At 44.8% G+C, this 15,845-nt stretch overlaps 2 protein-coding genes across 2 annotated transcripts; both read right to left on the bottom strand.

Moving 5' to 3' along the window:
* Positions 1-4,472: 4,472 nt before the first annotated feature.
* LOC146189882 (sodium-dependent glucose transporter 1A-like) lies at positions 4,473-6,553 on the bottom strand (the record flags this gene model as incomplete). The annotated part of the gene is made up of 1 exon (XM_084603341.1): positions 4,473-6,553. A coding segment is annotated over one exon (1,062 nt), but the record flags the coding sequence as incomplete, so codon positions are not given.
* A 71-nt stretch (positions 6,554-6,624) lies between these two features.
* LOC146189881 (uncharacterized) lies at positions 6,625-14,603 on the bottom strand. Its single transcript, XM_084605365.1, has 5 exons — positions 14,598-14,603; positions 13,514-13,640; positions 10,068-10,226; positions 8,650-8,723; positions 6,625-6,666 (listed from the first exon to the last, which is right to left on the bottom strand). The coding sequence occupies exons 1-5, from the start codon at positions 14,601-14,603 to the stop codon at positions 6,625-6,627; spliced, it is 408 nt and encodes a 135-aa protein (XP_084461491.1).
* Between the last annotated feature and the right edge of the window lie 1,242 nt (positions 14,604-15,845).

Here is a 15,845-nt window from a genome sequence, read left to right as displayed (position 1 = left end):
CTGTATAGTCGGAAGGCGACACACACGCCGGATGGACAACATCCATCGTTGCGGCCGAATCGCGCAGTACCTTGCAAGGCTTCCCGTTGACTACTAGGTCATGCAGGTAGGGTTCCAAAAGCTGCATATTTTCATCGCAGTCACTGACATACGAGAAAACAAACTTTTCTTTCCGGCAGTTGACGGCAATGTGACCCTGCTCATTACACCTGAAGCATGTGAGCGGCTTCCTAGCCTCAAGCTTATTCTTTGTGTTCTGCGCGTTGGTCACTTCCTCACTTTTCTCACTGCCGTCCTTTCTAGGGCGTTTACCTGAAGAAGCCTTCCTTTCTTCGTTTGAAAATCTAGCAAAGTGCCTTTTCTGACGGTTATTTACACTCAACTTGGGATTGCGAAGCCTATCCACTGCTGGGTTGCTGAATTGTCGGCGCGAAGCGTACTCCTCAATGACTTCGGCAGCTTCAGTTGCCGACTTAATGTCGCCTCGGTCCTGTAACCAATTTCTTTCTTTTTCTGGGAGGCAGCTATAAAACTGCTCCAAAAGAATTCGCTCGACTACAGCGTCCCTATCACTGTAGGAATCAGTGCTCTTTAGCCACTCGCACAAATTAACTCTTAAATTGTATAGGAATTCAGGGTAACTCTCGTCTCTGGACTTAGTAGCGTTCCGAAAACGTTGTCTGAACGCCTCGGCGCTAAGCCTATACTTTCTCAGAAGGCAAGCTTTGACCTTCTCGTAGTTGTCCGCGTCCTCCTTGCTTAGCCTCGCGACAACCTCCGCTGCCTCGCTGGGCAGAACCGTCAATAATCTCTGAGACCAAGTGTCTCGCTGGAAGGACAGTTTTTCGCAGGTTCGCTCAAAGTTAGCCAGATACAGACCGATATCCCCTGATATCACATATGGCTGCATGTACTTTGACATCTTGAAATCTGCCTCCTTGTTGAGACGAGGTACCGCTAGCTGGGGACAATCGCCCGACCTCTTGCTCAACTCTAGTTCTAATTTCCGGAGCTCAATTTCTTGGTCCAGCTTTTTTGCTTCTCTTTCAAGCTTCTCACGTTCGTGCTCCCTTTCCTCTTTTTCCCTCTCAAGTTCACGCTCTCTTTCCTCTTTTTCCCTCTGACGTTCGCGCTCCCTTTCCTCTTTTTCCCTCTGACGTTCGCGCTCCCTTTCCTCTTTCTGCTGTCTGAGCTGTTCCTTTTTTTGCCCGATGAGGTTCCATGCTTCACTGAGCTCCTCATCATCGGTTCCCAGATCAGTGATTGCCTTTATAATCAAGGGTTTTCGTGCCAAACCACTTGTATTAATTCCCAATTCCTCACACAATAGCAACAGTTCCGGTTTCTGCAGCTTTTGTAGGTCCATGATCGCTCCGAGTGTCGGCTACTTCCAAAACAACAGTGCAAACTACCAAACCTAAAGGCGTTTCAACACTTTTTACCAGTTCTTAAAATCTAACCCTGTTCTAGAACCTGGTCCACATCAGAAGAAAAGCCAAGCACTCACCCACACATGCGATCGATGTTCCGAGCTGCCCTCTTGTTGGCCGATTGTTGCGCCTGCTTGTTGCTTGAGATGCCACCTCCGATCACCAGATGTTGTGGCTTGTAGCTTCAGATCCACCTCCAATCACCAGATGTTGTGGCTTGTAGATTCAGATCCCAACGCTGGTCACCAGTCGTTGTGCTTGTAGATTCAGATCCTACCGCTGATCACCAGTGTTGGGGCTTTATCCCACCGCTGCCACCAGTTGTCGTGACGCTGGGGCTATGTCGACCCGGCCTTCACTTGGTAGCGTGCAGAGACTCGGGGTTGAAGTAGGATTGAATCTTCGAAGTTGGTGAAATATGTACAAGCAGGTTTAATGGCACTTTGAGAAACTTATTTACAAGATTATTTACACGAAAAAGAAGGGTACATCAGCAAAATGGCAAGCGTTAAGAGTTCATAGCGAGAAGCGACTGGATGAGCCGTTTTCCCAGGGCTCAGAGCGACATTTCGTGCTCTGCAGCGTCCTTAAAAACCCCCTATGTCCAGCCCCTCTCTGAAGATGCTGACCAACCAAATCCAGGGCACGCCCCTCAGGTATCGGCATCCAATCGAACACATCACTGCACTGATGGTCTGAAGCACTGACTGGTCCGGCATTCATTCGTTGGGCGTGATCACTTGTTGGCGGGAAAAGCTTTGGAACGGCGAGGAGAGGAGGTACCTTTCTATTCTTCAGCAAAGAACCACAGGCTGGTTCTGACAAGGGGTTTTACTTCTCAGAAACCCGAGTGCACGTGGCGCCGCATAGGGCTCCCAACATGGTCCCTTTTCGACAATTGCAAATCTTTCCTGCATTCCCGGGAAATCACTTAATGGCCGTATGAGTCATGCTCCTTTCTTGTCCTGCACGTCAGCGGACATGTCACTCTGTCGTCTCCTTTGGATAGGAGGCATTCATCACTGGAGGATAGCACTTCTCGACTGGAAGGGTGAACAAAAGAAAGAAAGCACTTCCTGCTATTTCCCGCAGGGGGACGTTTCTTTGTGTTTTTCCAGACGTTCTCTTGACAGGGTCAATTTGGCATTTGCAGGTTGTCCACAAAGCAAAACATGCTTACAAAACAGGATTCCTGGAAACAGGCTCACTTAGAGCCATTGGACCATCACCACATATTCACAAAACTTATCCTTGCCCACAGGCGAACAATAGAGCGCGCAAATGCGGATGCTTGGTCGTAACAATGCAATGATCTAATGTGCAGATCACTTTCGCATTCTGCCTTGCAGCTGTAATTACCCTGCTCCATACATTCTTGTAGGTATGCCAATTAGCAGACCTTTTAAGTTTTTTTTCCTTAGCGATGTCTGCTAATTATCAGTGCATATGCAAATTGGGTAATGATCCCTGCCGCGTGTTTCAAAGTCGGTACACCAGGAGGAATTTTCAGCAACGGTACTTGTACAATGGTCACATCAGTGCAACTGGCAGTCGTCACACCACGGAAGTAGGTTATGCTGCCGTCATTTAAGTCTCAATTGAATACTTTGCAAGGTCGGAAAGTTTCGCACCTCGCCCACATGTGTGGGAGTTGCCCCAGATTTCGTTGGGACCATTAAAATCTCTGCAAATAATACGTGGCGAAGGCGTTCTCGATATTAAGTGTTCAAGCTTCGATATGTCGATTGGGTTCCCTGGCTCTAAATATGCACCAGTGAGAGTGTAGGCATGCTTGCCAATTACTGCCAGGATACAAGCGTGCTTGTTATCACTGTGAGGCGCGATTTCAACCAAAGACGTGGGAATATCCTTGCGGAAGCATATCATCAACCTGCTAACGTCATCTGGTCGCTGCGAATGAAGGATATGGTAGCCGTTCAATCGGAGCTGGTCTTCACGTGATTGTGATGTCGCAATAAAGGGAAAGTGATACGCTCGCACTAACTATCGAAAGTCTGAAAATTTCGAACGCATACCTCGCGCGTTCCGCTGAAATATAGTGCACGTGAGGAAAATGTCTTTAATGGCTAGATGATGAAAGGCGGTTTTTGCAGAAGCCATGATTACTGCTGTGTTGAGATGTGCTTCTGTGGGCCGTAAGATGCCAACACCAACGGCTCCATTTCCACAATAAGTATTAGGTAGTAATCAAGTATTAGTATTAATTAATAATTTTACTTACTACTGTATTGCACGGTCATTTTTTTCCGAAATACATCCAAAAATAAGTATAGTGAACAAATACAAGTACTAATATTTGACGTTTTGAACACCAACCAAAATCAATCCGGCGAATTCCGAAAATTATTGAAAAAAATTGCTTTTTTCCCAATTATCAGAACAGAAGCACCACATTTATTTCAGCCTATTCAGTTTGTGTGTGTCAAATATTGTGTGTGTGAAATTGTTTGGACTATATTTGCTAATGGCATATATATCGTGTTTCCAACCCATTGGATAACTGCGCGCGCTTTCATGCAAGCATGGTTATACTCCTTCAGTATTAGTAATTGCCATATACATGTTAGCTCCGCAGAGCAACGTAATACATCATTGTTAAAAGTGCTCCGGAACTACAATTTCACACACAGGCAACAATAGATACTAGAGAGCAAGCATTGAATTATATGTGATAAAAATTGGTGGGGGATGTGACTGGGCAGCTTTTAGAGTTCAGCTGTCATATTAGTCACTACTAAAAGAATATTGCCAGGGTGCGCCCGGAGCGAAAGACGTTGAAGTGGCGCTCGGAGAAAAAGGCGAAGTGAATCGGCTCCGGACTCGCAGGACGTACACGGTCGTCCACTTCTACCTTGAACACCGCTCTGCGTGGCCAGCGCTCCGCGGAGCGCCTCTCGCGGGTGCCTGGGGAACGAGCGCGAAAGCGCAGTGACAGCTGTAGGTGGGGCCTCCGCTGCGTCGTCTGCTTAAGCGGCGGCTCCGCCAAGGCGCGCCTTGGCGGAGCTGCCGCTTAAGCGACGGATGGCAAGAATTTTTTTTTATTGGAACTATCAAGGACTATCAAGGACTACACTGTGATAATGATAAAGCTCTGCACATTATTGTGAACCTGAGTTGCTTGTGGAAGTGCGCCATGACACGACGTGTTTTTCTATACAAAGTGGTCGCAAAAATCCATTGCATCAGACACTTCTACAGAAAAAATCAGATCATCGGACAACGGAAAAACCTTGTGACAACTAAAAATTGGTAGTACAGTCCGGCCCTGAGGATATCAGTGTTGCAAAAAACTTTGGGAAACACAATTGTATTGCAATAAATTGCAATAAACAAAATGCAATAAATTAGAATATGTCACTAGTAGATGAAATATGATAAGTAGGAAGCAAAATAGAGTGACACCAACAGAATTTCAACGGAAACAGAAATCTATAAGAAATAGTGAAACACGAGCAGGCCCACGGAGTGGTTTTATTAGGGAAACAAGCGTTGGACATGAAGGATTGTAAGCGTATGCATTTTCTGCCAAGTTTCATTTCGCTGAAGGCTTGAACATGGTCAAATATATAATCATTAAAATAAAGGTAGAAAGTCCTGCTTTTATTTTTATAACAGAAAAATTAATCAGAGGTGTTCACGAGTGAAATTTCAAACAACTGACAATAGCCGCCCTGTGGGCCCTATAGATTCGTATATAGCGAGCCGAACCCAGATTTTCTTCAGTCTTCTGGCAATGGTGCCAGTTTATTTTTTCTCTATAAGAGCTCTTCTTATTCAGGTGGAGGAATGTCAGGTGCTGTGTAGCCACTGGTAAAGTGGCAAGCTTGGCGTGACATGGTGTCTATATATATAGGTAGCGGGAACTCCACAACCTTCAGAATCAATGTGAGTTTCCAATTTGTCACTAAATTAGAAAGCAGATATATCATGAACTGACTCTGAATATCGGCTAATAGTTCACCTTGCCAATTACAAAAGCGATACGGAAATACGCTCGCCAGTGGTGGGACTACATACCATTGGCCGCACTCGAGTAATTATTAGCACGAAACTCCATCAGGCTTTTCATCAGTTTCGTTAATAAGAAGTTCCTTGTCATTGCTCCTGCGAGGTCCTATTCTTAGGTAAACAAACATACAAAGGAAAATAACTACACACAATCCTGCAGCACCGAGACAGACGTACAGAAATACATTAGGAATTTCGTCCATGAACTGGCCTACTAGTGTTGGTGCTGCCATTGCTCCTATTGATTCTGTGACAACAGCGATCGACATCATTTTGTTGCTAAATTCAATGTGTCCGGCTGTCCAGGAGATTATGGCAGCATAGACTGGTCCTTGGCCAATCCCAGTGAGTGCAATGCCAACCCAGAGTACAGTGCCAATGCTAGAACCCCAGATAACGAGTGAAATGGCAGTAGGCAGAAGAATAGTATAAGATATAACAAGCATCCAGAAGGGAGGCAATTTCACTGTGATTAAAGCTGCGGCCAAGCGGCTTGCGGAAAAGCATAGAAAAAACAAGGCTTCTACGCGAGAAGCAGAGGCTTTAGAGAAATGAAGATTGCTTTTGACCGCAAACGAAGCCACCATTTGCGAAGTTGTACATTCATGCGCTACGTAAAAACCAATGAAAATGCCCATAGCTCCCAGAGTAGTCCTACTAAAACAAACGTCTTTCGCGCGTTCATTCATAACTGAAGGGCTGCCATCTGTGGTGTTTCCTGTTTCTGGCTTGAAATCCGCTTTATCCACCAAATAAAGAGCAATCATCGAAAGAGTCACAATTAAATAAAATCCGCCCACAATTCCATACGCGTAGACGATGTGAGTTTCGCCGGTTGTATTGGAGGCCGGCGTATCGTTAGGTTGCATTATTGGCCCAAGGGAATCGTAATGCCTGTCTCCTAATACTAAGGGAAGGCTGGATGCCTCCATTGTGCTCGCGTTGCCAGCGTTTCCTGTGGACAGGAATGGCCTGGCAATGAACGGACCCAGGAGGCCGCCAACCCCGAAAGCAAGGTGGAAAGCTTGTAATGCGGGGGTGCTGTTCTCAGGCCACATCCTGATGATCCACACATTTGCACCTGCACAGAGATATCAAATTTTATACGTAAGCAAAACTGCCAAAGTGACATCGAATTTTTCCTATCGACATAAGGGCTCCATCGCTAACCCATGAAAACCAAAGAGATAGTAATGTCAATATCAGTCTAAAACGTGTGAAAAAAAACAAAAAATGGCGAAGGTTACCTCAAAGTAATGCCTTGCTGCCCTTTGCTATCAGGGAATCGATAAGGTATAAAATGAAGGGAGAAAAATCTCAGAGAATTGAACATTATAATCCGATAGAGAGGACATCGTTTATGGCTAAGTCACAGCTTATCACGGAGGCACGCCGTCCTCATGAAACGGGACAGTGCCTAGCAGTTCTTCAAAGTGCAAATGCTATCAATGAACATTCATTCTTCTCCGCGAGATATAGTTATTGCAGTGTTAAGCAACCTTTTCTTGTAATTGTAAGCAGAGCACGCACACCGAATAAACGTTCATTAGCAAGATTAGGTCGCCAAATGCACTCAGCAGGGCCAGGTAACATCACCCACATCTGTTTTACATTCCTGACCCATCGCCTTTGTCCCCAAGCATATTGCGTTTCAATCCATTGTATTCGTCCCTTGTACAGTAGCGGTCTTGCAGGAAAGATACATTACTCGGCAAATAGAATATTCAGCATCGAAATACGATTCAGATGTTAACTAGATGACACAACAGCTAATACTGATGAGGAACCGCGAGTGACTGCTTCTCCATCGCAGTCGTCATCGAAGTTTAGCGGACTGCCTAAAAAACCTTACTGCGCGAGTGGAGAGGAAAAAGTGTTAATGGGGTCATTTGTCCAGTTGGCGGCCTCAGCTACGCACGCCCTTGTTACAAGGGCCTTTTGCGCTCTGGGTCCGGAGCTGGACACAGCAGCTTTCCACCTATCAATAGTTGGCACCAGATTCCGGTGGTGAGGTAGATTGTTTAGGCAGGTTCATGTCATGTTAGGAAGGCTTGCCTTCTCTCTGCAGAGCTTAGATTTGCGGCCTTAGGACCTGGGTTATGTTATGTTTATACGGGTGAGTGGGTTGTACGTACTCGTCTTCAGGCATCACCATCTAACTTTCTCCGCTTCTTTGGGCCCCTAGAGCCGCTCCGTGTATGTCGTCAGGAGGTCGGGGTAAGGTGGTATGGGGATAGAAGGGTCAAGTCCACGGGGGGGGGGGGAGCTCGGAAAGCAACATGAAGGCATTCGTTTCCTTGCACGCCTTGTTTTCCCGGTGCCCACATAAGGCATTTCTCTGTGTTGAGGTAACCACCGACTTTTCAGTATTTTGGCGGCAGGCGGACCGATTCGCCCTTTGATGTAGTAGCGTTAGGCAACCATGGAAGCTATCTAAATAGGCGCAGGTGTCATGCGTGACTGCTAAAGGAATGGCCACTTCTTCTGCTATGTCTATCCTGTCTTCGTCAAAAACGAGGGCACCAGCCAGCAAGTGAATCTCAACCGCCAGCGTGTCTCTCACTTTGCTGAGTCTACGTAGTAGGCCCCAGTGCCTTGCCCGGATTTTCTACATATCGCTGGGTAAAAAAGTAGTTTTAAACGAGTCTGACCACCCAGGCAGTATAGCTAGTTTTTCTGTGAGGCCTTAGCGGGCTAGCTAAGTTAAGATCAATCCATAAATACCATGTGGCCCGTACGGGTTGCTGCCAGTCGAATAATTTGTCCGGCGTGTGGGGCAGCAATAGTTTAGTCGAATGTAATATGAACTTCCGACTGCAAAATTCGCTCTGTAGAAGGGCTTTAGATAAAACTCAGCGCCTTTTTCACTGTTGTGCGACTGTAGGGTAAGACGTTAAGCTGTGTACCGCACAATTTGGCCAGTTCGCTCTCTTGGAGCACGCACGTTCGGTTAGGTTGTCATTCTCCGTTTCCCTCCTTTCCACGCGTGGTCCTCCGGCGTGTGACATTCACCCCACCGTTTTGACACTCTTCATTTGGCTTCTTTACTAGCAGAATAAAGCATCTACTTCAAAATGAGCAAAATGACAATGAAGACAGGAGTAATCGCTACATAGATAAAGAAACTGCATGATAAGTATCGGGCAGAAATAGTTTTCGCCACTCGGTTGGTCGCATTGTAAATGGGTACAAAGCCAGAGCGGAGGATCGCCAGAGTCTGTAGTAGGGTAGGCGACTCGGCCTGCTTAGTGTTGCAGCTACCACCTGCAAGGAGTAGGATTTAGGAATGTTTCCTGAGATTTTTGGAGGGCTTCTAGTACTGCACTCACACCACGCAGGTGCGTGTTCCGCAAAAATTAGGATCCTGGAAGCACAAGTAATCCTTAAAACTGACATTAATATTCCCTACCAAGGAAACAAGTAATAAGTCAATTCCACCTGAGCTGTGAGTAGTGTTGCCAGGCTACGTAGAAGAAACATTTTCTCACAACCTTGTGATAAAAACCGTCGCATACTATGACAGCCCTGCTGGCCATTATCATCCCGGGTAGTTTACTACAGCTGCTATCATACAGGAACAACCCGGATTGAGCTTGCAAAAAGAATGCCAAAGTGATCGGAGCCTGATGCCACAAATAATATTTTCCATCTACGGCGGCAGAATAATACGCGCGAAATTTGAATGCATTTATTTCATCCTCGAATAAACACGTTGCTTTCCCATACGCATCATTCACGGCCAGAAACAGCCAGTACATGGTGAGCTATGCTTCTTGTTACTATGGACAAAATGTTTCCGTTCATGCTGTCAACTTTCATGTACTTGCATAGTTGTGTGCAGCTCATGAAACAAATGTATTATACATACATTGGATACCTTTTTCTCAGCTAGATAGTGCTCTACTGTGTTTATTTCAATAAATATTTGATGTCATTTATGGCATGAAAATACATTCGCTCGAGCACTGCCTAGTCAATGAAGAGCAGTGTGCAAACCGCAAAATAACAATGCTTATTCTGACCTACACGAGTCTCGATAGAGTAGGTCGCTGACCCAGAGGGAACCGTTCAAACCCGAAGTCGTGACTGAAACCATTCAATCCCAAACTCCTCCTGCAAATCCTCCCTTATGGACGGTTCGGACCATCTTTTATACAGTAGGTTTGACCCTCCCTAGCGCAAGAGATGTGTTCCCCAATTTGCCCTTTTACATAATTCCGGTCTCCTAACCCGTATACTCCTGTTCGACCTTTTCAATAATATGGTGTCTGTAATCGTGGGATTAGGTTAGTACCTACACTTAAATTAAAAAAAAATTAACCAAGAATTCTATTTGTTGACTGTATTAAAGCGCGCATTGTTTGGAAAGACGTAAAATGTCTAGCACAGAAAACTGTCATGGTTGTTCAATTTATATTAATTTTTTTGTTCAATAGTCCTGCCGTTCCAAAAACGTATGCTTATAAGCGCCCATTTATTTCCAGACCCCAAAGGAATAAGGAAAGTTATGTGCTACTTACGACACCATAACAGCAGGATAGTTGTGTTCATTTCAACTAGAAAAAACTCGCTTACATCCCTGACTAATATATATGACGTGACACTCACCAGTTTCAAACGCAGCCCCCCCCAGCCCAATAAGAAAGCCCATGACGTGCGCCACCGGCAAATATACGCTGAGCGGTGTCATGACCACCGTGATGCATGTCAGTACGGTTGCCACAATTGAAACCACCTGAGTGTTGTAGGTGTCGTGCAGCTTTCCGCCTGTAAAAACAGATGCGCAATATATGCCGATTAGGCAAAATATAAGTAGATTGTTGTATTTTCGAACTGTTCTTTTAGAGTTTTGACAAAGACTTGTCTGAGAGTGAACAAGAAACCATAAGTCACGTGACTTATGATTTCTTGTTCACTGTTACACCTGACTCACATACCGCTATCACACACTGAATCGAGAAAAAGCTTAAATATTTGGAATAAAAGCCAGAATAAATCAATTAATATGTTTTCTTTAATTCAAGGATTCATTTTAATATGGTGTGTAATAGTATTTGGCATGCAGTACATTTGGTAGTATCTGCCAAGCTGGCTAGCAACCTGTCTCATCGAAAAAAGCTTAGGATACAAAATGCGCTGTGAGAAGTATTACTGTCAATGGTCTTATTTCCGCACTTCCTTTGAGGGCCTCACGCTCGCAATGTAGACATTATATGTTCTCTTGCAAGAAACACCATAACGCACAAAGCCACGCGTAGCATCTCATACTACACTGGGTGACAAGTGCACGTTATGATTCTTTTTCTACTCAACAAAATAACTTGCTATTTGTGCTTGAGTACTCTTTTAACGCATATTTTGTCTGCCAGACAAAGAAAAGTAGTCCCTCCAAAGTTTTTAGTATTTATATCTTAATGAGCGTAGCAGGGGGCGGCAGAAAGTTAGGTGGGCGGATGAGGTTAACAAGTTCGCAGGGGTCAAGTGGATGCAGCTAGCACAGAACCGGGTTAAGTGGAGAAATATGGGAGAGGCCTTCGCCCTGCAGTGGGTATAGTCAGGCTGATGATGATGATGCTGCTGATGATGATGATGATGATGACTCATTTTATACGGTGAGCGGTGGCCGAAACTATGGCCGGCTGCACAATATATCCGTTGAACAGCGCTATAGGACGTGTTTATATCACACTGGTTTTAACCACGTGCTGTCAGCGAAACAAAAACGATGCAAATTGCTTCAGTTGCTTAACTAATAGTACGAATTTTGTGATTTGACAGCGTTTATCAGCCGTTTTTAAGTATTCCCTGAGAATCGCTTACAATCTCTTCCGCATGATAGGCAACTCATTCTTGTGAAATTATATGTAATTTTGATGCATTTTTATTTGTGCAAAGCATCTTGAAGCTTTTATTTTTATGCGAGGAAGTATTCACATGAATACCACTTTATAACATCCAAAAATGCTGTGCAACGCTTCAGCTAAACAAAACGGACATGTTAGTCAGCGCTTCCTATGTTTTCAGTGCCAGCCATACCACTTTCTTCTCACTGGGATCGCTGAGTACCATTCAGTTTCCTCACTTGCCGCTACGTGGCGCTACATAGAGCTACGAGATGAGTTTTCAAAGTACCGCGATCATTTTTCCCGCCTTGAAAAAGAAAAAAAAAAACACGCTGCTGCTGTTCAGCGAGCCTCGACCGCAGACGCCATCATTTACAAGGACTTTGTAGTAGACGGTGAACTTCCAAATCATCTGGGCGTTCTTCTAGCGGCCGCATTGAAGCCCAAATTTTTGTTCAACGATGTACGGAAGCTATATCGTTTAGCGTTTATTCATAGTGTCCGTTCACGTTATTTTCGCATCTAGCTATTCCACCTACAATTAAATCAATTTCGCACTCACAGTAGCGATGTTGCGAGAACATTTACATAGGTAACTACGAATGAAATTGCAATTATGCAAACGCCATTCAGAGGGGCCCATGAAACTTCGAGACCCAGTCATGAAGAGAGAAAGTTCGGGGTACTCTGAAACCATATCCAGTTACTCTTGGAGCGGCTTCAGTTACTGATCTCTGAAGGTGCTAGCGGCCACGCTTTAGGCAGAGGAATCCATTTGAACTCGTCCGCTTTCCGTAGTTCGGCGTTACTCAGGTGGTACGCTTCTCCACAGACGCAGAGCAAGCACAAAAGCTGGCCACAAAAAGAGAATAAAAGGCGGTGAGATGGGCCATATATGACTGTCAATTACAAATCGCGAACGCTGCTGCTGAGCGGTATGTTTCTCTCTCCGCTTCTAGATCGAATACACCGACGCATGAATGATGTGGCGGAATCAGTGAGCCTTACCGTCGAAACTATTCGAAGGAAGTACAACAACCGCGCATCCACGAAGGGGCACGTAAGTTATAGTCACAACTTTTATCCGTGACTGGGTGATCAACACAAACAAGGCATGGAAGATACTACCGTTGAAAGTCGAGCATTGTCCTTGTTTATGCGTATGTGTGTATTGTGTGCCTCTCCTGTGTGTCGTTGTCTACTCTGCTGTGTGGTGCAGAATGAAAGATAGTTTATTTCTCGTTAATTCTACAACGCTATGCGCATTCAAAGACTTAATCCCCAAATATCGTGGATGCGGGGCTGGTTGGTGCATGGTATCATGAACAAATTAACAGTGCGCGCATGCTTTACCAGTTGTCATGATAGCAGCGACTTTCTTGCCTATATCACACAAATGCAGGTGATTTCGATTGTACGCCAAATACGCAGGGTTAAATCGAACATTGGACAGATCGACTCTTTTTTCCACAATAAATTAAGCATCGTACAGGCAGATATTATGCACATATAAGATAAAACTGGTATACGAGCTATCTCAATCCCATCCATTTTCTTGTCTGAAAGCTCAAGCTTACAACCAAGTTCACTAAGTGCAGGGGTCATTTGCAAAACTCACGAAGGTCTCTTTTGAAAGCTTTCGTATTGGAAGTTATTTGCCATCACTGGCCCGTTTAATTAATGGTACGTTCGTAAGCACAACTGAGCAGATGCGGTCAGTTTCGGAGATTACACTCATACTGACTACACAGCGTAACAAAGCTCACGGTCTATACTTGGCAATCAATCTAGATTGCCTCGGTTTAGTAATGCTGCCATCAACATAGTAATTTGTGGCTATGATGTACACTGACATCGAACACAAATGTTCTTTGCATCGTTTTGCTCTTTGCATACTAGTATTACGAGAATCATTTTTTCGACGTGTGGGGCATATCACAGCTCTTCCGACAGTGACGATCTTACACAAAATATTAGCCTAATTAAACAGGTCATTACCTCTAGGCTTGCATTTAAATACTCCGCAGCCAGGAAAGCCTTCAAATGCACGACGCGACTTCCATATGTCTTATCTTCAATGAGAAAGATGTAATATTGTTGCCGAGCACGTATCAACAACTTGACAATTGTACATTTTATAAATTAACCTTATTGTGTAAAGGTATTCGCATTCAGAAGGAATGCCGAAGATAAGGTTGTACGCCAACGCACCGAGAAAAGAGCCCAGCAGGGCTCCAATGCCACGCGTGGTGATGAGGTACGAGATGCTTGCGAGGCTTGATCCGAACAGCTGAACCAAGTCCAGCATAGCAGCACCAGTGATGGTGACCACGAGACCCTTCGCAAATCATGAGAACGAAGAAATGAATAATGATTAAGTTATCTCGACCATCTCTATAATCGCTCTCATATAATTTGGCGAACGGAAATCTTATTTGACACTTGCACATAAAATCCATTGCCGTTCCAAACCATTTCACGTTTTGAAACGCCAGGTTAAAAAATATAGAAGTAGCAAAAAATTTACATTTATTTCAGTATGCTTAAATTTGTACCGCTAATGTATAATGTGTCGCTCAACGTAAACTGCTGTCTGGTTTTCCTTGTTAACAAGAATAGAAACGGAAGCGGAGTAGATATCAGTATCGCTGAGATTTGAAGAACAGGAAAATTGCATGAACCGGTCCTCAGCCGTAGGTAGGCGGTTTCTCCTTTAGTCTACTCTTATTTTCTATTGTCACCACCATATGACATCTGGTGGAGGTGCCCACGCCCCTTAAGATGAAGCCAGCCGCAGACAAGCAGCCTCTCGTCTTCGTGCCGTCCCGTGAGACTTCCCCCCCCCCCCCCACACCCTCCATGAACGGCTGATGAAGATGCGGAAGAATGACTTAGTCTCTTCGATCGTGTGGCAAGATTTTCAGGCTGAAATGGATAACCTAACGCTAAGTAATGCCTATCTTGTTCACCAAATTCTCCTATAGCCTAATGGCAATTAAGTCATCTAAACCAAAAATGTGCGTCACAACAGCCCTGACGAAAGACGATAAGCCGTAAATGTTGCTTTGGCGGCAGGATTTACTCTTAAATTTGTCATTGTTCAGGGAGCACTTTTATGACCTTTTGCAGGTCTATTTATGTTTGTGATATGTTCGTTGCACAACCACCACTGTTAATCATTTAATGCTGATCAATTTTGACATGAAACACACAATTCCGAAACCTATACTTTTTCTTTGCTTAAGTTAAAATGCCTTTTTAAATATGAATTCTAGTGTCAAAACTTGCTGCTTACCGACATTTGACCCATTAGTAGCATGTACCTATATTCTTTATTCCGTATGTCTGCAGTGTGCAATTCCTTTCTCCACAGGAACGCGCATTAATATAATGAACGCACTTCCCGTGACATCACGATCAATACTGAGAGAAGAGCCTCGCCAATTTTGCACACGTCTGATGCGCATTAGCCTCATCAAGAAAAAGAACACAAGGACGAAAGTCGTCAAACAACAACTTATCCTGTTTGAACGAAACTAGAGTTTTGTGAAATACCTGTTTCGCGAGGCTACTTGCCGACCATGCGAGTAATAAACGCAGTTCCTACCATTCCCAAATTGCCGAGGCTGAGGTTGCACGTCCGGCCCAAGTTCAACCATAGCTTCGCACGTGACGCCATCCTTCCAGCATCAGCGTTGTGGCTGCGGGAGAAGTATAATGCACTTAGTGCCTGATCACAGGGGTGTACTGGAAAGCACCTTTGAAGGCTTCGCAACTGTGACAATGAGAGGCACCGCTATCTTATGGCAGTTCGAAATGCAGCAAGACAAGACCATTACGGTCACGCTGATGAATGGCATCACGAGGAGGAAGAGATAGGCCGCTATGTCGCCATGACGCCAGAAGAATCAGCTGTTTTGAAAGAGTGGTGTGAGTGAGTGAGTGAGTGAGTGAGTGAGTGAGTGAGTGAGTGAGTGAGTGAGTGAGTGAGTGAGTGAGTAGTGAGTGAGTGAGTGAGTGAGTGAGTGAGTGAGTGAGTGAGTGAGTGAGTGAGTGAGTGAGTGAGTGAATTTACTGCCCCATCAATGAACATCTTATCATCAAAAAACGTTCATTAAAACGGAGAGTTGAGCTAGTTGGTACATGTTTAAAGAATAACAGCGCAGAGACAAAGGACAAGAAAGAAGACAACACGTGCGCTGACTATCAACAGCAGTTTATTAGAAGGACGCTCCATCGTCAAATTTTGTTCTGCACCCAAAGAGCTGGGAAAAATGTGCGCCATGGTTGAGGCAAAATCAAGGAAAAACGAAAAGAAACGAAGAAAACCGAAAACAGGGTGCCAGATAAAGCATGACCTGAGGTTTATCTGTTGCGCACAGGGACTTGTGCATGAAGTGCCTTTCACATGCGGGAAGACCTACATAGGCCAAACGGGAAGGTTTACTTGCTTACGTGACCACAACACTTCATTGAAGGGCGCTCCATCCTCAAATCTTGCTCTGCATTACAGGAACTGTCCTCTTAATAACCAACTGAATTG

The sequence above is a fragment of the Amblyomma maculatum genome, chromosome 5 (genome assembly GCF_055883805.1).
Source record: "Amblyomma maculatum isolate TAMU_Amacu chromosome 5, ASM5588380v1, whole genome shotgun sequence".
NCBI lineage: Eukaryota > Metazoa > Arthropoda > Arachnida > Ixodida > Ixodidae > Amblyomma > Amblyomma maculatum.
Note: the sequence above shows the minus strand (reverse complement) of the source record. Positions and strands in the feature narration are given on the sequence as shown.